Raw genomic sequence first — 23,616 nt, 5'->3', positions numbered from 1 at the left:
TGGTTTAAGACAAGAAGATTTTAAAGGTTTTTTACTATATAAGTCTATGTAAAACTTGTGACCCCCATGGCGGGGCCTCTTTTCACCCTAGAGGCACAATTTGAACAATCTTGATAGGGGACCATAAGATGATGTCACAGGCCAAATATCAAGGTTCTATGCCTTGCGGTTTTGGACAAGAAGATTTTAAAAGTTTTTCCTTTCTGTTGCCATGGCAACCAGAGTTCTGCATGGAATTAAATTCTTTGAAAAATTTTGAAAGAGGACCACCCAAGGATCACTCCTGTGAAGTTTGGTGTAATTCTGCCCAGTGGTTTTTAAGAAGATTTTTTTAGAAAATGTTGACAGACGGATGACGAACGCCTGATGACGGACATTGAGCGGTCACAAAAGGGCCATAACTAAAATTCTAATATGCTCGTCTCTGTTAAAACACTCTTACGCTAGAATGACGTCACGTTAACGTGCGGTGATGTCAAAGATTTTGTTGTGACCAAGAAAGAGCCTTTTAAACAGTATTCTCTGCCTGTAATATATATATATATATTGTTATCTCTATAAATTTATTGATTCCTCTTAATCCAGTTAACTTTCAGGGAAAGAATATATAGCTTTTTGGTCCCAATCAGTTAATAAGACTAAAATGTCTGTGCTGGTTTTTGAGAAACGATAACAGAGATTTGAATACACATACAGATGTTGAAACTAATCTTATTGGGTTAGTAGAGTTGTTATGAAATATGCAGGCTCATTTGTACTGTTATTTATTTATTTATTTTGTTGGGTTTAACGTCGCACCGACACAATTTTAGGTCATATGGCGACTTTCCAGCTTTAATGGTGGAGGAAGACCCCAGGTGCCCCTCCCTGCACTATTTCTCACGAGCGGGCACCTGGGTAGAACCACCGACCTTCCGTAAGCCAGCTGGATGGCTTCCTCACATGAAGAATTCTACGCCCCAAATGAGGTTTCGAACCCACATCGATGAGGGGCAAATGGTTTGAAGTCAACGACTCTAACCACTCGGCCACGGAGGCCCCTCATTTGTACTGTTAAGCGCTTTGCCTAATTGGTCTGGTATATTGTGGTGGTAAATAGTTCTATAAATTTTCTCTACTTATATAATAATTCATAATGCAAATTTGTATTCTAGCAGATCTCACATATGTGAAAGTCAACTGTTCTGAATTTAATTATATCCCTTAATGCATACTTTCTTTAAAAATTCAGTGCATCCTTGAAATCCAGTTAACTTTCAGAGAGAGAAAATATAGCTTCTCTGGTCCCAATCAGTTAAATAAACTAAAATGTCACTGCTGATCTGTCAGATATGATAACAAAGATTTGAGTATATATGCAAATGTTGAATCAGTACGAATGTGTAGTACAATTCGGGTGTGTATTTTACCCAGGCTAAAGAACAATTTTCCATCATTTACATAATATTAGTAAGAGTAGAAGTGTATGTTATTACATTTTACATCACATAGAGCATCTAAGATTACATGCTTTGCATTTAGAAATATGCACTTGTCGTTTTGCAGAATATTATTGTGCTCCTAACCTGAAGTAATATTTCTGTTGTAGAACTTGTACATTTTTCTCAATACAAAGCTAATAACTGACCAATATCAAACAGTTCCTAAATTTATTGAAATCTTGTTCTATTGTCTTGACAGTGACCTACCCGTATACTATGGTGTTCTTTTGCTAAATGGAAAATAATGCCCTGATCTAGAGTAACTGTCTCTAAAAACTGGGTCCATAATATCACATTAGCTGCACATAACTGGGTTATGTCCCTTGTTCCATTCTGTATCAGATCCTCTTCATTGTCTATCAGTCTAATACTGTCCATGATTTTCTGTAGTTTTTGATGGCAGTCTATATGTTCTGTAAAAAAAAAAAAAATACAAACATTTATAATGCTAAAATGGGATCTGAATAACTGGCCTGCTGAACCATATATCCTCTTCTAATGAAATAAAAAAAAAACTTCATGACAGAAACTGGAGAAATCTGCTGAGGATGACTTCTTTGTATTAGTTTCCACTCTAAAGTTTAAATTCTCTAACTAAATTTTATATTTGTAAAGTAAGCTAGTTGTCAGATGTTTTATCATATATACAAAACAGCTCTCCACAATTTACAGCTTCCTCACATGTTTCATAAGACATAAGCCACTAAACAACCTGATTTAAGTCAATACAGCCTTGAAAACTTTTGTTAAAGCTCATATTTTATACATGGTATAAACTAGATGTGTGTCCACAGGATACTGGAGGCTCCCAAACTCCAGTCATTTTATGGTCATATATTACGTGTTGACAATGTAACACTAAATAGTACTTCATACTACCTGGGGTTGGGGTAGTGAGTCATTAGTAAAGGGTGAGATGGGTAAAGATAATACAAAACATCATCAAGGAAGAGAATATAAGAAGCTGGAAGTGTAACCACCATGTGCAAAACTTCAGGTGCTGAACAACACTCCTATAAAGTTTCACGACTCTAGGTCAAACATTTTTAGATACACACAATATAAACTTTTAGGCCCTCAATGCATATTAAATGGCTGTAACATTGGTCTTACAAAGTGAAATCATAATATAACCTCCAGATGCTCAAATTAACATGCTGACTAATATTCCTAGTATATTGTTTCATGACCCCATCAATTGCATTTTCAATCTGCAATGTAGAGTCTAGGGAGCCAGAAAAGTCCATTTAAATGAGTCTAGCAACTAGTATTTGCCTAATAGTTTCTAATTACAGATTTCCAAAAGACCCTTCATCCAGAAACCTCCATCAATAATGCTGCAGGTCTTTGCCAACTGTTGAAAAGGCCTGCACTAGTGCATGTATTGAATGTCAACTTCCCTTAATGATGCTAGTATTTGGAAAATGACAAAATTACAATGTGATGACCATGAAGGAACAGTGGTATGGACTGATAATTGCAGACTTTTAACCAAAATTTAATCTCGCAAGAAAATGCGAGGTCATAAAACCTAAACTTGCAATTTGAAATTTCATCCATCATGATCATGCAAGCTAATATTCACACACTGATTAAATATTATTATTATTTAATTAATAATTATTCAAGCCTGATCTCACTGTTTGCAAATTAGCTAAAAAATTAAACTATCTTGAATATAACAAAATTTACAGAAAGATTTACGAATAAATATTAGAACGTACCAAGTTTCGACTGAGATCCACAAATATCACTAAGGTAATACTCAAAGGTTGTCTGAAGACTTTCATATGCTGACAACAGTAAGTTACATATCCGATGGTGCATCTGCCATGCTGCGTGTAAATTCATGGGTAGACATCTCTCTGGATCCTATAAATATAAAATGTATTTCCTTAAACCTTACCTCAGAAGCATTAAAACTATGGTGTGTAAAATATGCATTATTTCCCCCAACGAGAAATGTAAATGAAAACAATGATACTCTTACATAAACATTTTCAAAATAATCTTCGTAAGAACTTTTTCTAGTAAGTATTACTTATGGCAAAATATTAAAATTTCTTGTAACACGAAGGACAACTTAGGTTACTGCATTTTCAAATAACTCAAAATTATTCTTAAAACTTTATAATCAACATCTCTCCACTTCACCAAATAATTTCTCACTCTCCAATACAAGTGATCAACAATAAATAATACATGGCAAGGATAATATCACACTTACACTAGAGATTGGCCTATCACCAAAGTAAACTGTTTCTATAGTAGATAACTCTGGATTTCTACTTGACCATGCTGTCTTTGGCTGCTTTGGTACACTGAAACAAATATAAGATTCACTTGACATGGCTTTAAGGCAGGTCTCTTCATTACACCACTTCCCTGAAACATAGCAATAAATTGCTCCACTATGTTCTACATCAAAGTTTAAATATTCAGTTAACTTAAAACTCCAATACTAAGCCTTTCACCAACTAAATCAGTGGGGGCATTTTCAGTTGTTCTGAGACAAGTATCATTCTTCTGCATCTCCCTCACTGACTGGCAAGCATTCTGGTTCTTCTGTTACCCTGTAGAAAATTTGTTATCATGTAGTGATTCTGTTACATTATTTCTTCTGTTTCCCTGTAGAGAATTTGTTATCATGTAGTGATTCTGTTACAGTATTTCTTCTGTTACCCTGTTGAGAATTTGTTATCATGTAGTGATTCTGTTACATTATTTCTTCTGTTACCCTGTATTGACTGTTACATTATTTCTTCTGTTACCCTGTAGAGAATTTGTTATCATGTAGTGATTCTGTTACAGTATTTCTTCTGTTACCCTGTAGAGAACTTGTTATCATGTAGTGATTCTGTTACATTATTTCTTCTGTTACTCTGTTGAGAATAAGTTAGCCTGCAGTGATTCTGTTATATTATTTCTTCTGTTACCTTGTAGTGAATTTGTCACCCTAAAATGATTCTGTTACATTATTTCTTGTTACCCTGTAGTGAATTTGACACCCTGTAGTGATTCTGTTATATTAATTCTTCTGTTACCCTGTAGTGAATTTGTCACCCTGTAGTGATTCTGTTACAATATTTCTTCTGTTATCCTGTAGTGAATTTGTTACCATGTAGTGAATCTGTTACAGTATTTCTACTGTTACCCTGAAGTGAATCTGTCATGTTATTGCTTCTGTTACCCTATACTGAATCTGTCATGTTATTGCTTCTGTTACCCTATACTGAATTTGTCATGTTTTTTTTTCTTTGATAACCTGTATTGATGATCTATTACAATGTTTCCTCTGTTACCCTGTGGTGAATCCATTATCTTTATTGTTACCCTGTAGTGATTCTGTTACATTATTTCTTCTGTTACCCTGTAGTGAATCTGTTATTTCTTCTATTACTGTTGTTGTTTTCCATCAATCAAATGCCCTTTGGAGGTAGATGCTCTTGCAGGGGTCAAATGTTGTTTGTGAAAAGAAATAATCAAACTCATGCAAGGGGTTGTAACTTTAAGCTAAAGAGCATTGCTGCTTGGCTTATATTTATTTGTTATCAGTTTTGCTTACTGGTACTGATGATAAACCCGAACAGAAAATGAGGTTTTTTACCTGTAACTTTTTTATTTCTACAAGTTGAAATCAATGGTCGGTATCAAAATAAAGCTTAACCTTTGCTGAAAACTTTACATAATTCAAATTTATATTTAGTAAGCAAACTCGCACGAAGTGAGGGCCTGAAAGGGGTAGGTAAAAAGGGGACTTTATGAACGCTGACTGATGATAAATTCGAACCCTTTGTCATTTACAAAATTTTCTTGGTATTATTATATTGAAACTTTTCCCAAAAAGCTGCAACAGTCATCCCTGATCAAGTAATGAAAAGTTAACAAATGTCAGGCCTTCATGTTTCGACAGTGAGCATGCGCAAAAAAACACCCTCTTCCCCAGTAATTTTGGATAAATATTTTTTATACAAATTTATGTAAGTCATTTATTTATACAGAATATTTACCAATTTTGTTTTTGTTTACACCAGTTGATGTTGTAAGTGGAAACTATTAGATGGTGTGTTCAATTTTATAATTAACCGATTGCAATCGAATATTTCCAAGGTGTTCGACTTTATCATCTGTCCGGGTTTATCATCAGTACCAGTAACTTCATCCCAAATTTACTTCAATTAACTTGCCCAGATGACAGTTCTACCCGCAAAGGTACTGTGTAACAAAATTGCATCTTCACAGATTTTTCCGTGTGAATGTCACAAAATAGCATCTTTGGCAGAACACTTTAAGTCCGAAGATAAGTGTCAGAATGATCTTTGTCCCACTGATACAAAATTAATGTAAGTCTTTAGGTATCTCACTGATCATAAATGATCCACAAATAATGCCGTTCAGAAAGTACCATCATACTTTTAGATCAACAGGTCTAGGTCTTTTGACTTTGACATCAACAATAGGGTCCATCTGCTTTCAAAATTTCTGAATACATGTATATGCAACACTAAATAAAACCAATTATAAGACACACGTGAGAAAACATTATAAAATACAAATGTAAACCTGAGAAATGGTTGATGGATGGCAATTAGTGTACCATGGACAGTGAGCTCTACACAGCACAGGTGGAAGTAGTCAAACAACAAGGGTACATGATGGTGTAAGCCTTTTGTTGGGTTGATATGTAGGTTTAACTGTCTCTGACTAGCAACTTCAGCCTTGGCAAGCACTGCTGCTGAACTAAAATAACAAGATTACATCACTTATACATCACTGTAGTGGAAACAATAAGTGTATAATGAAACACAGCCATTTTGAAAATTGTGAGGTCATTACTTCTGAATTCACCGTACTCGTACACTGTGTCTAATAAACCGGCATATATCTTTATTAAATGCAGTTCAGTTAATTATGTAATATTAGAGTGAAATATATCTGGTAATTTCACAGTGAATAATATCAAATATACTTTTCACAGGTAAAAACTATAACAAGAGGGCCATGAAGGCCCTGTATCGCTCACCTGACCTATTGACCTAAAGATCATCAAGATTAACATTCTGACCAAGTTTCATCAAGATATGTTCATAAATGTGGCCTCTACAGTGTTAACTAGCTTTTCTTTTGATTTGACCCCGTGACCTAGTTTTTGACCCACATGACCCAGATTCGAACTTGACCTAAAGATCATCAAGTTTAACATTCTTAGTTTCATGAAGTTACAGTCATAGATGTGGCCTCTAGAGTGTTAACAAGCTTTTCCTTTGATTTGCCCCCATGACCTAATTCTTCACCCAACATGACCCAGATTCAAACTTGACCTAAAGATCATCAAGTTTAATATTCTGACTAAGTTTCATGAAGATATAGTCATAAATGTGGCCTCTACAGTGTTAACAAGCTTTTCCTTTGATTTAACCTAGTGACCTAGTTTTTGACCGAAGCTGACCCAGGTTTAAACTTGACCTAAAGAGCATCAAGATAAACATTCTGACCAAGTTTCTTTAAGATATGGTCATAAATGTGGCCTCTACAGTGTTAACTAGCTTTTCCTTTGATTTGACCAGATGACCTAGTTTTTAATCCTACATGACCCAGATTCAAACTGGACCTTAAGATCATCAATATTAACATTCTGACCAAGTTTCATGAAGATATAGTCATAAATGCGGCCTCTACAGTGTTAACAAGCTTTTCCTTTGATTTGACCTGGTGACCTAGTTTTTGACCCCAGATGACCCAATATCGAACTCATCCAAGATTTTATGGAGGGTAACATTCTGACCAAGTTTCATTAAGATTGGGCCAAAAATGTGACCTCTAGAGTGTTAACAAGCTTTTCCTTTGATTTGACCTGGTGACCTAGTTTTTGACCCCAGATGACCGAATATCGAACTCGTCCAAGACTTTATGGAGGGTAACATTCTGGCCAAGTTTCATTAAGATTGGGTCAAAATTGTGACCTCTAGAGTGTTAACAAGCTTTTCCTTTGATTTGACCTGGTGACCTAGTTTTTGAACCCAGATGACCGAATATCGAACTCATCCAAGATTTTATGGAGGGTAACATTCTGACCAAGTTTCATTAAGATTGGGCCAAAAATGTGACCTCTAGAGTGTTAACAGTCAAATTGTTGACGACGGACGGACGACGGACGACGACGGACACAGGGTGATCACTAAAGCTCACCTTTGAGCACTTCGTGCTCAGGTGAGCTAAAAAGGTTAAAAATTTGGTCAAAACATAAAATAAAAAGAATGTTTGCTTTACATGTAAGACCAAAATATCTTTCACTCATGAACACCATATCTTATATTTTAACTCCTGGCTATGCCAATTGTATCTAGTGATCACTCCTGAAAGATATTTCAATCTTACACTGAAACAAACAAATATCCTCTCTGTATTTTCCAATATTTTCATTTTAACAGCAGTTTTTCCTTGCTGATCAGCTATTTTCCTTTTCAGCCTCTTGTTTGCAAATCGTGTTGCTATTTAACGTTTATGGCCTCCATTCTGTTTAAGTTTACAAATTCTCCCTTATTGATTTTGAACATTTATCAGAACTGTAATTTACTTCAGTAGATATAAGTAACCTTTACATCCAGCAATTATGTTACAGAACATACCCATTCTGCTCCTCTGAGAACCATAGCTCCACCATAAGCTGTATCTCCAACTTTGATATCTCCTCTTCCAGCTGTAAGAACACAGTTTTCCATTTTGAGGCAACACACTTGGTGCTTACTGGTAAGTTTCACCGTAGCATACTTTAAAACCATTTCTTTTGAAAACATCATCCCAGAAATACTTAATTTGAATGAAGTCAACAGTCTACATGTGAGTTTACAAACATTTACAAACATTTAACACTGATTATCACTTACATAGCTATTAACATCAATCTCTGTATAAATATGTGTTGAAACCAGTGCTCCACAAAAAATCATTGCAAATACAGTCAATAGGAAAATTTGCCTATCTTTTGCTATTTTTCATCCAAACATACAAAGAGTTACATAAACACTAACTTTGCATTGTTTTTAAAAGAAAAACAAAGGATTGGCTTCTCATAAATGTACTTCTTTTTCTATTGGAGACAATGCTGCCACTTGACCATACCAGAAGTTGAAATTTGGCAAAAAATATGTCTTAAACTGTTAAAAGTACTGTTACATTCCCTGATAAATAAGAAATACTGTGAAATCATTTATATTCGTGGGGGACTAATTTTTGTGGATTTCGAGGTTAAGGTAATCCATGAAATTTAATCCCAACAAACAAGTACAATTCCAATTAATTCTATGTTCAAAAGTTGAAATAAACAATTTCATATCCCAACGAAATTGCTGTTTAAACCAGAACCATGTAATTTCATGCCCACGTAATTAAATGATTTTACTGTACACCAATCACTGGAATATACTGAGCACTAGTTCCACAACTCTTTACCTTTTCATCCAAGCTGTAAACAAGGTTTTAGGGTTAAATATCTAAATAAAGGTCCACTGAGCCCATTCTGGGTAGATAATTGAAGTACTTACATGTGCACTGTTGACTAGAGTATGGAATCTATACAGGATGACATCATTGATTGCAATATCTTCACTACGATACAGTATCTGGAATGTCCGACTAACAGCCCAGTCATTTATCACATGTGCAGGTATTTCGTTGTCTTCACCTAGAATAAAAAGCTGTATGTAAATCCAATAAATCTATTCGTGTTGTTTTACTGGCGTTCAAATGCTGTCTTAGAAAACAGACATAACTCTTAAGAGATACAGTTGTGTATGAATAATTTCTTTCAGATTTTTAAAATTCAACTGTTCAAATAAAACTGTCCAGGTCAAAAGCAATTAAAACATTTATTAGTTCAAAAGCCTAAATGAAAGCAGTTGGTCCAAATCAAAAACAGTTAAAAACATGAAGTCAATTAGCAGCAATCATCAAAGGAGATACTGCACAAACTCGGTAGTGGAACATGTTTATCACAGTTTGGCATCATGTTTATTACTGATGTAAAGAAGCAATCAACAATTTCTTGTTGGCAGGTGGTCATGTATAAACATCTTAGACCAATTTTTTTATTTTTCTCTTTTTCCTCAGACTGGTTTTGTTTTTTTCATTTTATAAATTTGATATAACTAGAGCTATCACTGCAGGTGATGAATGTACCCCCTCATGCACTGACACAGTACATTGCAATTTGACGCACACAAGACGGCATAATTATGTGGACTGTAAGTATAAAGACTCTATGTATATAGTATAGTAACAAAAAACAAAGTCCCATAACTCTGCAGAATATTTATCTAAAAGAATGTAACATGCACCATGCACAAGTAGGGTTGGTACTGATCACTTATGTGAAGTTTCATTAAATTATGTGCAAGGGTTCGGGAGATTAGGTGCGCACAAGATTGCATATGCAGACTCTATGTATATAGTATATTAACAAAAAAACAAAGTCCCATAACTGTGCAGAATTTTTTTCTGAAAGAACCTAACATGCACCATGCACAACTAGGATTACTACTGATCACTTGTGTTAAGTTTCATTAAATTGTGTGCATGGGTTCAGGAGATTATGCGCGCACAAGATTGCATATGCAGACTGTATGTATACAGTAAAGTACAGTGAAACACCGCTCGCTCGAGGTCGCAAGGGGATGAGCAAAATGCTCGAGTTATCCATGGTTTCGAGCGACCCAAACATTGACCAACATACGAAGAAAATTGAAGTTTGTTTTACCAATTGTCATCGAGACCATTTGCAGAGGCAACAGTGATGCGTAATAATAACACACTCGTGACATTTTCAAAAAACGTATTACAAACGTTATTTATGAGAGCTCGTAAATGGCACATGTGAAGAAACAGCTAAGACATTTTTTTTTGAAATACTGTTATCAAATTCGCAGTTTTCTTCTCCAAATTAAGATCTCATAATTATCGTCTCTATTTTATGAAAAGGCTATCTATTTCCTTTATTTGTATGCAAACAACTGTTGATTAAAATATTAAGATCTCATAATTATCTTCTCGATCCCGCAGAAAAAAAAAAATAATTAATAACAAGTTTGATCAATCAAATTTTTCTTCCACCTTTTCATCAATAATTAATCTCATTATCAGATCAAATATACCGACAAACAAACATTTAAGATAGTCGGGGAATAGACCATGCAATTCTCACGACGTGCGAAAATTTTGACACCTCTGCTCGAGTTTGCCATAAGCAACAAAGAGTAAATTAATACACAGGGACCAGGTGTCATGCTCGAGCAATCGAGTTATCGATGCTCGACCCAGCCATAGTAATTTCACATAGAAAATAGAAGGAAATCGGCCGGGACCACATGAATTGCTCGAGCGAGCCCGGGTGCTCGAGTCATCGATGCTCGAGCGAGCGATGTTTCACTGTAACAAAAATCAAAGTCCCGTAACTCTGCAATTTTTTTTTCTGAAAGAACCTAACATACACCATGCATAACTACTGTTGTTACTGATCACTTGTGTGAAGTTTCATTAAATTGTGTCAAGGGGATGAGGAGAGTTGGTGTGCACAAGATTGTGTCTATGTATATAGTATAGTAACAAAAACAAAGTCCCATAACTCTGCAAATTTTTTTTCTGAAAGAACCTAACATGTATCATGCACAACTACTGTTGTTACTGATCACTTTTGTCAAGTTTCATTAAACTGTGTCAAGGGGATGAGGAGAGTTGGTGCGCACAAGATTGCATATGCAGACTGTATGTATATAGTATAGTAACAAAAATCAAAGTCCCGTAACTCTGCAATTTTTTTTCTGAAAGAACCTAACATGCACCATGTGTCTATGTATATAGTATAGTAACAAAAAACGAAGTCCCATAACTCCGCAAAAAAAAATTCTGAAAGAACCTAACATGCATCATGCACAACTACTGTTGTTACTGATCACTTTTGTGAAGTTTCATTAAATTGTGTCAAGGGGATGAGGAGAGTTGGTGCGCACAAGATTGTGTCTACGGACAGACGCTGAGACGGACAGACAACCTGAAACCAGTATACACCCCCTTATAACAGATTACACATAAAAATGGCTACCTTGAAAAAAATGGAATAACTTTGTAAAAAAACAAAACAAAGATGGAACCTGTGCACTGTATTGGGACAAGTGTGTGAAGCTTCAAGCAACTCCCGTTAGTGGATACTGAGATACCAGATTCATAAACAACTTAACAAAGTTGAGATGCCACTGCTGATGAATGGGTGAGTGCAATAGCTCCACCTATTCTTGGAATAGTAGAGCTAAAAATCAGCCATAAACCGAAAAACCAGTAATTCGCAAAGCCCTGCTTATCAATATATACACTGGAGAAGAAGGATGTTTTGTGTAATGTTTTCAATAAAATAATAAAATGCAAGGTGCTGCCGAGCATTTTATCAATTTTATTCAACGAGTTCAATAAATTCAATGTGGAAAGACACAAGTGTAATACTCATTTTATCACATGTATGCTTTTCCTGCTGAAACATCAAAATTTTGTCTTTCTTTACCTATTATAGACCAAGTCAATTCGACCAACGTCTCCTTTACTTAAAACGGCGTCAACAACAAAACTTTATTACAATAGTGTAATACCAAATTTATTTAATGGCTTTATTTCACTTCCATGATGTCAAACATGTGACAAACCAAATTACATAAGTCGAAAAAGGGCCATAATATGAATAAACCCTTACCCTGCTAAATTTCTATAATGAACTTTTCTATCTTTCAATTTGGACAATACCATTAACTGTTAAAAGGGTTGCTTACCAAAAAGGTACTGACTAAATGGCAAACAATGTAGATCTTGATCAGACTGCATGGATGTGCAGGCTGATCATGATCTACACTGGTCCCAAAGGCAGAATCAATCGTGTCCAGCATGATAAGGGTTAAATTCTTAAAGGTTTATCTAACCTGGTTGTTTCACCAGGTCTGACGCCAATACATGTAGTTGTTACTGAGATATTGCTTGATAGGTAGCTGCACATAGAACTTTAACCAAATTTCAAATGTTTGAAAAAGGCAATAATTTACATTAAATCCAGGGCTACAGCTAAATCCAAAATGTTTGAGAGAAGTCACTTCTCCATCCACTGATTTTGGGAGTAGCAGAGAGACTATAGGGAAAAGTAAGGAGACTTGTAGTATATTTTATATACATGTATTTATAATGTTCTCAAAGAAAAGAAGCACCCACATACTGTGTGTGAATGCAATAATATTATGTCAGAGCAAATACAATAGCACTCCTTATTCTTTGAATAGCTGAGCCAAATATTTGTATTTGAGGATCTACCTAGTAACCTAGAAATTTTATTGAAACAAGCTCAACAACAAATTTTCTTATTGTTACTAAAACCTAATAATTTTATGGGAGAAGTGGAATTCTCTCAAGAATTTCAATAAAATCTTCACTACAACACCTGCTGCAAATAAGAACTAAAATATGTAAAACTAGGCCTATCTTAAATTGCAAAAAACATGACCTACAACAGTTACTGTGATACCATTCACTTCCTAAACACCATCTTATGAAACCTGATATCTTGTCGTCAAATGGTGACCTTGCTAACTTATTCTCATTTCATACAATCTTTTGCTCTTATATACAGATGTAATGTTACAGACTGTATTTAAAGAATTTAAATACAAAGTCTAATGCCTTTCAATCAAGTTTCAGTTACATAACAATATTAAATTCTTGTTTACTGAGGACAGAAGTTGTACAATGTCAATGCCAATCTTCTAATTAACTCTAAAATCTGGACCAACAGTTCAGCGGACTAGCTATGGCAGCAGGACTTAGCTCCAGAAATATTCAAAGTAAATATTTGACAACAGGAAATTCAGTGATTGCAGAATAATTCCCCCCACCCTAATAACTGCAATAAAGTCAAACGTGTGGGCAGTTAAAAACTGATGAACCACAAATATCTGTGATTACGTGCTAAACTCTGCAACTGTGAACTATTTCAATATTCCAATGTGATAAAGATCAGAAAAAACTGTGCATCAATCAATGCATAAAAACTTGTGGACAAACTCACTCCTGTACCTGATTTTTTCTGATTTAATTGTTTTTCTGTATAATCTGTAAAATAATGTTCAGATATGATTTACAAAGTGTTTCTTTTTTAATTTCTTGTTTCTTAGCAAAACAGAGCACTTTTGTTTTGCTTCTTCCTCAGTGTTTTCTTACCTGTCCTCTGTGTTTGTTGATTTGCTTTGGAATTCATAGAATTCATGAAATGTTCGACTTAGAGTGCAGACAAGCTTTGTGACAGACATATACACACACACACACACACACACACACACACACACACACACACACACACACACACACACACAGACTGGAGTAAATCAATATGTCTCCCACACCACTGTGTGGCGGGAGACATAATTACAGGTTAGTGACTGCAGCCTAAGGTGGCCATATTTTTGGCCAGAATAATTTGAACAAACTTGTGTAGGGTCACCAAAGGAACATTTCTGTGAAATCATTTCAACCAGAATCATTACAACAAATTTGGAAAACTGGCACCAAAGGAACACTATTTATGCAAACTTATTGGACCTGTTAACTTTTCAAGACTTTTCTAATGTTTTTTAAAGAATCAAAATATTAACATTCCAGAAGGACTGTCTCCCAAGAAACATTTCTGTGAAATTATTTAGAAATTAAAGCAGAAATTTAGGAGAACATTTTGCTTAAAAAATATTTAATTTCTTTTACTAATCACAAAAAAAATTGAATATTCTTGGTGGACAGTCCTCTATCAAATTATTTCAAAATCTTACCAGGGCTTAAAGCAGGAGATGTGTTGAAATTTTTTCTACTTTAAGCTCTAGCAGTAGGAAGTCAGAGTAATATGAATAGTCTTGGTAGACAGTCACCAGAAAAACATAAAAATTTGTAAATATCTATTTCAAGATTGGGCCAACAGTTTCTAAAGGAGTTTTTAAAGCTTTCCCTTCATACATTCAGGGAAAAGTGACCATGCCTTCTGGCTGCCATCGAGAATTTTAATACCCCTGGAAGATGATTATTATGAAGAACATTTTATCAACTTTATTTTGAAATTAGGCCAGAAATTCATGGAAAGCTGACTAAAAGTTAAATTACATAAATGAAGAAAACCTGCGCCGTGTTATTTGTAAGTTTTTGTAACAAAGTGGAATGATAAGAAGGAATCTGATAGAGGTTCATTCAAGGACCATTTATGTGAAATTATTTTAAGGTTAAGCCTATAGTTCTAGCAAGAAGATTCTCAATGTCTCAACTATAGCCATACAAGGATAACTAGCCCTGTCTCCTAGAGGCCATTTTTTTAACATAGCAGAACGCTTTTGTTACATCATCCAAAGGATATTTTTGTGTTCAAAATTACTTTAAAATCATGCCAGCAGTTTCAGAGAAGATTTTTGAAGTTTTCCATAATCATATGGAAAAAAGTAATCCATACCCTGGCAGCCAAGCGTTTTTAAAAATAAATCAACATAGCTAGAAGAACTTTGGTCGAGGGTTACTTAGAGACATTTCAGCGAAAATATTAAGAAACTGGGGCAGATGTATGACTGGAGATTTTTAAAAGTTTTCCTTACAGCCATCTTGAGAAAACTATTCCAGCACCACAGCAGCCATGTTTTCAGACAAAGATAACTTGAACAAGAGCTGTCACTAATGGTGACAAATGCCCCTGCAGCGCCTTGACCTTTGATCTGGTGACCTTGACCTTTGACCTGGTGACCCCAAAGTCAACAGGGGTCGTGTACTCAATAAGTACTATCAGCATGTGAAGTGCCTTCATGCAAAAAGTTAACGTTGTGACGAACGAACGAACGAACGGATGGACAGTTGGAAACTAATATGCCTCCCTTCAGGGGCATAAAAATGTGGTAGTCACCAAATGAGCATTACTGTGATTTTATTTTCAAATCAGGCCAGTGGTTTCTGAGGAGAATTTTAAACTTTTTCTTTTTGGTTGCAAGCAACCAGAATTTTGTATGACCTAGACTTGCAAGAATAAATCTTAAAGATGGTGATTTAGGTGGTTTTTCAACAGACAAATGTATGGATGACAAACATCCAATGATCCTAAAAACTTACAGTGAGTTAAAGGCTATTGTGCCCACCCAACTGGCATAATTTGTTCTCAGTCAGTTGTGCACTTTGCAAGTTGTATCAGGAAAGCAAATTTTTGCTGAAATGGGACATTTTAATTATCTTTCATGTAAGAACTTGCATTAGTGTAATGTGTCTGGAAATGAGACTATCAGGTGTTAAGAACAACAAGCCAAAGGCTCTCTGTAAAGCAGAATATTGTCCTTCTGTTTTTTCCCTGATGAAAAGAAATGGCCTAATTACTTTAAAGTCTGTATGTTGAAATGTCTCACCTTGTGATTTCTGCAGAGTAATCTCAATCTTAGATGGCACTTTAGGTGGAGTTCTCAATGCAGTACGTATCTGATAGAACCTGAAAATATTGTATACAAAAAGATATATATTAATTATCTTTCACCTCAAAATAAACAGAGATTATATAGCAAAATATAACATGCATTTTTACAATAGCCAGGTAAGTACAAGTTTAAAGGGGAACAGTGGTGAAATAGATACCCTGTTGACTCTCAGCCTGAAGATACTTGGTTTGCTGTGGTCATACCCACACAAAAATAATGAAAATACATCAAGCGGTTCGGTTAAATTGTAAAATGGTTACTCTAGCAGCTTCAAAGTGCAATCAGGTGGAATTATTTAAACAAACTTGAAAGGGCCTAAAGCTAGGATGCTTGCAAACAATATTTCAAGAGGTTCACATTTACTTGTGAAGAAACAGTTTAAAGATTTTCTTTTTTAACTCCTGCAAAGTGTAACCAAGAGAAACCATCTGAAAAACTCCAGTATGGTCTATGTGCCAAGGACTATGCCTGCATGTTTCATACCAAGTTAGTGAACATCCATAAAGCAGTTCATGAGACTTGTTGTTAAAAGAAATGTATTGATCATTCAATTTCTGTTTATACCTTGAACCAAAGCAAACAGCACATAATGCCATAACAGCTTTCTATACTCCTGTGAAATGAATTTGAAACTCTTTAATTACAGTATGAATTCCTCATAGACATTCATGTTTTTGTTTTAAGTATAAAATTACCCACTGAGGAAAACCACTGGCAAAAAAAACCCACATTCTGACAATGTCTACAGGTTAATGAATTAATCAATGACTGTAATACTATCTTGAACATAACATTACTATCTAACAATTCGCTAGAGAAATTCCAGGGTTTAAGAGAGGTAGGTCACCAACAACACTTAATGAGAAAGAGATTCATTTTCTTGCCTAATGTGCCATACAATCACTGTCATAAATGACTGCTTTAGCTATAATGAACTTCTGTTACACACAAACTAAGTTGTGGTGTTTTTACTATCTTCTTATTAAGTTGAAGTTCAGGTCAACACATTTCAAATTTACAGAACTGACGGAGCATACATTTTCAATATACTTTGCTTTAAGTTTTTCAAAATATTAAGTTGTAGAATACAACAAGAAGCATTAACGGGCCAAAGTTGCTCATCAGGTGAGGACCTCGACTGTTTCATCATGCTGTGAACATCCATTAAGCAGTGAATTGAACTCCATTTAAACCTTTTTTTTTAATTTAGCTGTTATGGCCCCAAAGTGCATATCCATAAGAATAGTGAGAGAGGTCCAACCAAGGGTGCCACAGAACAAGTTTAGTCCAACAAGTTCATGAGAAGAAGTTGTTTGGTGATTTCTCTAATTCAGCTCTGGCAATTGCTACTTGCAGTCAAGAGAAAAACTTAAAACTGTTTTAAGATTTCTTTTTCTATTTTTCACTCTGGTGCCCATAATAAGCAGAATTATTTGAACAAAATAGAGAGAGGTCCACATAAAGATGCAACATTGCCAGTTTGGTGTTGATCCATCCACAGGTTCATGGCCATGGAAGAAGTTGTCTAAGCTCTGATGGCCCCTTCAAGGGGCCGAGCAGACCTGTTTGAATCAACATGGAGACAGAAACTTACAATGATGCTACAGACCAATTTGGGCAATGTTCCATGTGGTTCAAGAGAAGAGGTTGTTTAAGAATTTTTCTAGTTTTAGCTCTGGCAGCCCATAAGGGTGAACCATTAGAAACAAACTTGAGACAGGTCCATGTCAGGATGTTACCGACCAAGGCTAGTGTATTTTGACCAGAAGTTTTAGAGGAGATGCTAAATTAAAAATGTTGACGCAGGATGACGGATAGAATATGGACGCCAGATCATCCACCTATACTAATAGCTTATCCTGAACAAATGTCTGGTGAGTTTATAAATGGAGGGTATTGCAAGAGGCACTTTTTTATTTGTCAATCATCATGGAAAATAAAAACAAGAGCACCGCAATACGGAGTATTATTATTCAACTTTACAATATTACACATTGTATTAGAGCAATTGCAAACATCATATGAAACAGACAGAGCTAATACAAAACATAACTGAGCCAATATGAGAAAAAACAGGGCCAATACGAGAAAAACAGGGCCAATACGGAATTCAAGCATTTTGATTGGTTCAAAAGAGAGGGCCAATACGGAGAAGTCACTTCCTTTAGATTTTTAAAAGACGCCATTTTGTTTTACATCAGAGTTATAGATTACAATTTTTTTCACAATTTGACAAAAAAAAAATTATCTAACATGTTCATGTAATAACCAAGTATGACGGAGCGGTATGTACGTCTTCATACATTACAACGATATTTTCGCTTATTCGGTATTGTGTAAAATGCAAGTGTTTCCTGTCAGATATTCTGGCAGTTGTCAAGGAAAATGATGAGAAAATATGGAAACTCAGATTAATTAAAAGGATGAGACTTATCTTTAACAGACATTTTGATAGTGTGGACTCTATATGCAATGATTAATAGCGATTCAAATGCTGGAAAGTGGATGAATAAACTGGCAAACAAGAGTGTCAGTTGTGAACTGCAAACAATTTCGGATAAGAATTAAACAAGGCATGGGAGTGTATAATGTGTGCTTGGTTGGTTGTATTATCTTGATCAACACATATGTGTACAATTTTGTGTCTGGTTGTCTGCAGCATAAAAGGAAACTTTTCAAGCAGGTTTATCTGTTTATCACAGTTCAAATGATAAGATGACTCGCTATAGGAATTCAAAAAGTAAGGTAAGTTCTTGTTACTCTTGATTATGTCACATCAACAATATCTCTCAAAATTGTTCTCGACTCATTCTGTTTTACCTGCTAAAATGATTCTGATTTCTAAAATAAGTCTAAACAACTTGTCAAGATTTTTCACCTGAATGCGCATAGCTGCCATAAGGTAACTCACAGAGTTCTTATACTGTTACCGCCAACTGTCGAAAGTTGAATAATAATATTATCATTAATCAAGCGATTTTATATTGGCCTAGTTATTTGTCCTCGGGCAGTCGTATTAGCCCTCGGCCTACGTCCTCGGGCCAATACGACAACCCTTGGACAAATAACAAGGCCAATATGAAATTGCTTGATTAATAACATTATAATATACACCCGAAGGTATGACCTTTGACCCCTAAGTGTGACCTTGGCCTTGAAGCGAGCCATCCGAAACATGCACTCTGCACTTTGTGGTGGACATTTGTGTCAAGTTTCTTTAAAATCCTTCATGAAGTTCAAGAGTTACAGAACGGACATGAAACATAGTCATATGATCTTTGACCCCTAAGTGTGACCTTGAACTTAAAGTGAGCCATCCAGAGCATGTGCTCTGCATGTCGTCTCGATGTGGTGAACATTTGTGTAAAGTCTCTTCAAAATCCTTTAAGGGATTCAAGAGTTACAGAGTGGACATGAAATTGCTGACAGACGGACGATCACTGGCGTCATAACATAATACTTCCCTTCAGGCGTATAAAAATCTAAGCTGGGATTTGGAACTATGACCTCCCAATTGGTGCTCTAGTGATCTGCCTTCCTTGAGATAACCAGGGAAGGCCTATGATTAAATAAAGCATTTGACTGAAGTACACTGTGGAACGTTTTCTCCAGCAAAAAATGACAGTGTAAACATTGTAATGTTCATTCTCTCTATTTTAAGATTGCCTGTGCATGATACTGTAGCTTGACTTGATTATTAGACCTACCTTAGCCTGGTGACCTGCTACAAGTATTAGCAAACAGTATTTTATAAGTGAATGTTCATGTAATATATAAACAAGTCTCCTGACTAGTTTAATATAACAGGACGGAATGGAATTTTAAATAAGACAGGCATTTGTTTTCTTCAATTATTTTATCATTTAAAACCTAGACATATGTTCCCTAAAGCATTTTTTTCATCAAGAGTTTTTAACAAATTGTCAAAGGGCCATTACCAAAGAAATTAAGGATCTTTTAAAACAAGAGCTGTCTGTTGACAGCGCTTGACTATTTGAAATAATGATGTACGTATGGGGTCAAAATAATACAAGAGATTTCAAACAGATAAGACGAACAATGTACGTATATTTGTGGAACTGCATAAGTCTCGCACTATATGGCAATGTGTACTAATATTATGTAAATGTTAAGCCATATATCTAACAGTTTAGACAAAATTGCAAAACTTAACTAATTTCTATGTCAAAAAAGGGCCATAACTGAGCTATAATCCTTGTCCTAGTTATGTAGTCTTGCCTACATATGGAGACTATGATGGTAAACAAGTGGTCAAAGTTTCAAAGCGAATTATCATATAGTTTCTGGTACAAGATTTGTAAGTTAAACAAAAGCTGTCCGTAAGACAGCACACTCCACTATTCGGCGATTTGACAATAAAATGAATTTAATAAGAGACATCTATTTTAAAAGAAAGTTTGTCAAGTATGAAAGGGGTACAATTTGGCCAAAGATACAAATCAGAGTTATGGGGATAGTTACTACACATGCAGATGATGATGATAAAGATACATTTTAAGTTTCAAGTCATTACTGTGAAATCATTAATATTCATGGGGGACTAATTTTCGTGGATTTCGTGTTTCAGTCAATCCACGAAATTTAATCCCAACAAACAATTAAAATTCCCATGCATTTTGTGTTCAAAAGTTGAAATCCACAAATTCATATCCCCACGAAATTACCATTTTGACCAAAACCACGAAATTTCATGCCCACGAAATTAAATGATTTCACAGTTACATTAATTTATTATCTTATATTGTACTAAGGAGTTACATTTATTATCTTATATTGTACTAAGGTTATATCCAGAGGGGGGAAGATTGCCAACAAAATTTAAGTATGAAAGGGGCATAATTCTGTCAAAAATACAATTAGAGTTATGGGGATTGTAACCACACATGCAGATGATGATTATAAAGAAATATTTTTAATTTCAAGTCATTATCTTTTAAAGTACCAAAGATATGTCTATAAACGAAGCTTTTGAAAAAAAATTTAACATGAAAATAATTCTAAGTATAACAACTTGGTGACCTTGACCTTGAGTATAATGGGCCCAGCCTCTGCACATACTTTGTTTGTATGCTGGACAATGTTTATGTGAAGTTACAGTAAGATATAAGCAATAGTAACAAAGATACAACAGAAAAACAAAGGTTGCCGAAAAACTTTAACCTTAAAAATAACCTAAGTATAACACCTTGGTGACCTTGACCTTGGGTATAATGGGCCCAGCCCCTGTATATACTTTGTTTGTATGCTCGACAATGTTTATGTGAAGTTACAGTAAGATATAAGCAATAGTAACAAAGATATGACAAAAAAACAAAGCTTGCCAAAAAACTTTAACTAAGAAAGGTCACGCCGACGCCGGGGCGAGTAGAAAATTAAGCCCCCCTATTCTCCGAATAGTGGAGCTAAACAAGAGCACCCCCTTCATGTGCTGACGCTCATCTGATTTTTTTTGTGTAATAGAAATATTGTCCTACCCATGATTTTCTAAGTCTAAAAAGGGCCATCATTCTTGCAAAAAGCAGGACAGAGTTATGTTTCTTGATGTTCAGTGTCCACTTATGATGGTGAAAAACTGCTGCGAGTTTTAAAGCAATAGCTTTGATAGTTTATGAGAAAAGTTGACTTAAACATAATACTCAACCAAGAAAATGATTTTCTAAGTCCAAAAGGGGCAATAATTATTGCAAAAAGCAGGATGGAGTTATGTTGCTTGCTGTACAGGGTCAGCTTATGATGGTCAACAAGTGTTGCAAGTTTCAAAGCAATAGCTTTGATAGTTTAAGAGAATTTATTTATTTATTTATTTTGTTGGGTTTAACGTCGCACCGACACAATTTTAGGTCATATGGCGACTTTCCAGCTTTAATGGTGGAGGAAGACCCCAGGTGCCCCTCCGTGCACTATTTCATCACGAGCGGGCACCTGGGTAGAACCACCGACCTTCCGTAAGCCAGCTGGATGGCTTCCTCACGTGAAGAATTCTACGCCCCAAATGAGGTTTCGAACCCACATCGATGAGGGGCAAATGGTTTGAAGTCAACGACTCTAACCACTCGGCCACGGAGGCCCCAGTTTAAGAGAAAAAAATTGACCTAAACATAAAACTTAACCAAGAAATCTGATATTTTCTAAGTCCAAAAGGGGCCATAAATCTTGCAAAAAGCAGGATGGAGTTATGTTTCTTGCTGTACAACTTATGATGGTGAACAAGTGTTGCAAGTTTTAAAGCAATAGCTTTGATAGTTTAGGATAAAAGCTGACCTAAACATAAAACTTAACCAAGAAAACTGATTTTCTAAGTCCAAAAGGGGCAATAAATCTTGCAAAAAGCAAGATGGAGTTATGTCTCTTGATGTACAGGGTCTGCTTATGATTGTGAACAAGTATTCCAAGTTTCAAAGCAATAGCTTTGATAGTTTAGGAGAAAAGTTGACCAAAACATAAAACTTAACCAAGAAATCTGATATTTTCTAAGTACAAAAGGGGCCATAAATCTTGCAAAAAGCAAGATGGAGTTATGTTTCTTGCAATACAGGGTCAGCTTATGATGGTGAACAAGTATTCCAAGTTTCAAAGCAACAGCTTTGATAGTTTAGGAGAAAAGCTGACCTAAACATAAAACTTAACCAGGCAACGCCGACGCCGACAACCGCTCAAGTGATGACAATAACTCATCATTTTTTTTCAAAAAATCAGATGAGCTAAAAAGGCCATAAAACAGACAAAATCCTTGATGGAGTTACGTACTCTTGCCTTAATCTGGAGATGGTGATGGTACAAAAGTGTTGAAAGTTTCAAAACTATATGTCAGGAGTTTTTGTCAAAATGCAGACTGGTACAAAAAACTTGACCAAGGTGTGACGCCAACACTGACAAGAGTAAGATAGCTCTCCTTATTCTTCGAATAGTCGAGCTAAATACTGTATGTATACCTTTATGTATTTTTTAATAGTGTTCACATATGAAAACTGAACCAATTCAGTGAATTCAATAAAATTCATATAATTATGGCCTTTCACAAGCAAGATTTTTATGGCATATGTGATGGACGGACAACTGCAGAACCTACATGCTCAACCATTTTGTGCGGGTACAAAATCTGTATTTAATTTTTGAATAAAATCAAGTATACCCTCTCTGGAACAGGTCAACATTGTAGAACTTATTCAACTCAACAGAGAACTCCAGTGTGGCCTGCAACTCCGACATTCCTCCTGAAAATATATACAGACAAAACACATCAATATTTTTCTAATGCTAAAAAGGGAAGTGTATACTTAGTTAAATAATTAAAGAACTATTTAACAAGAGCTGCTGGAGGGACAGGAAAACTACTGGTTATTCAAAAGCCTTGTCACTAAACAGTCACATGAATGCATATAATGACAAACTAGTGCAATAGGGGCAAAAAATCTGTTTAAACTTAACCCTTACCATGCCGGACAGTCGGACACAGTTGGTTCTGCCTTTGCGACAAGGGTAGATCATGATCAGCCTGCTCATCTGTGCAGTCTGATCATGATCTGCACTGTTCGCTATTCAGCAAGTATCTTTTTGGTAAGCACCCCTTTAAACAGTTAATGGCACTGTCCAAACTGGAAGATGGA

At 35.4% G+C, this 23,616-nt stretch overlaps 1 protein-coding gene across 2 annotated transcripts in view; it reads right to left on the bottom strand.

The window, feature by feature from the left end:
• Nucleotides 1-23,616, bottom strand: part of LOC123525904 (protein FAM135B-like) — a 64,428-nt gene that overhangs the window by 28,001 nt on the left and 12,811 nt on the right. For both annotated transcript variants that reach the window (XM_053537908.1, XM_053537909.1), the window contains exons 2-9: nucleotides 23,142-23,223; nucleotides 15,923-16,002; nucleotides 9,026-9,165; nucleotides 8,111-8,181; nucleotides 6,045-6,221; nucleotides 3,709-3,802; nucleotides 3,206-3,353; nucleotides 1,689-1,894 (exon numbers count right to left, since the gene is read on the bottom strand). In XM_053537908.1, the coding sequence (XP_053393883.1) occupies nucleotides 1,689-1,894; nucleotides 3,206-3,353; nucleotides 3,709-3,802; nucleotides 6,045-6,221; nucleotides 8,111-8,181; nucleotides 9,026-9,165; nucleotides 15,923-16,002; nucleotides 23,142-23,218 (993 nt within the window). In that variant the 5' untranslated portion in view covers nucleotides 23,219-23,223. The remainder of the gene's footprint in view (nucleotides 1-1,688; nucleotides 1,895-3,205; nucleotides 3,354-3,708; nucleotides 3,803-6,044; nucleotides 6,222-8,110; nucleotides 8,182-9,025; nucleotides 9,166-15,922; nucleotides 16,003-23,141; nucleotides 23,224-23,616) is intronic.

Source organism: Mercenaria mercenaria, chromosome 3, assembly GCF_021730395.1.
Source record: "Mercenaria mercenaria strain notata chromosome 3, MADL_Memer_1, whole genome shotgun sequence".
Taxonomy (NCBI): domain Eukaryota; kingdom Metazoa; phylum Mollusca; class Bivalvia; order Venerida; family Veneridae; genus Mercenaria; species Mercenaria mercenaria.
The sequence above is the reverse complement of the archived record's forward strand: the minus strand, read 5'-3'. Positions and strand labels throughout refer to the sequence as shown.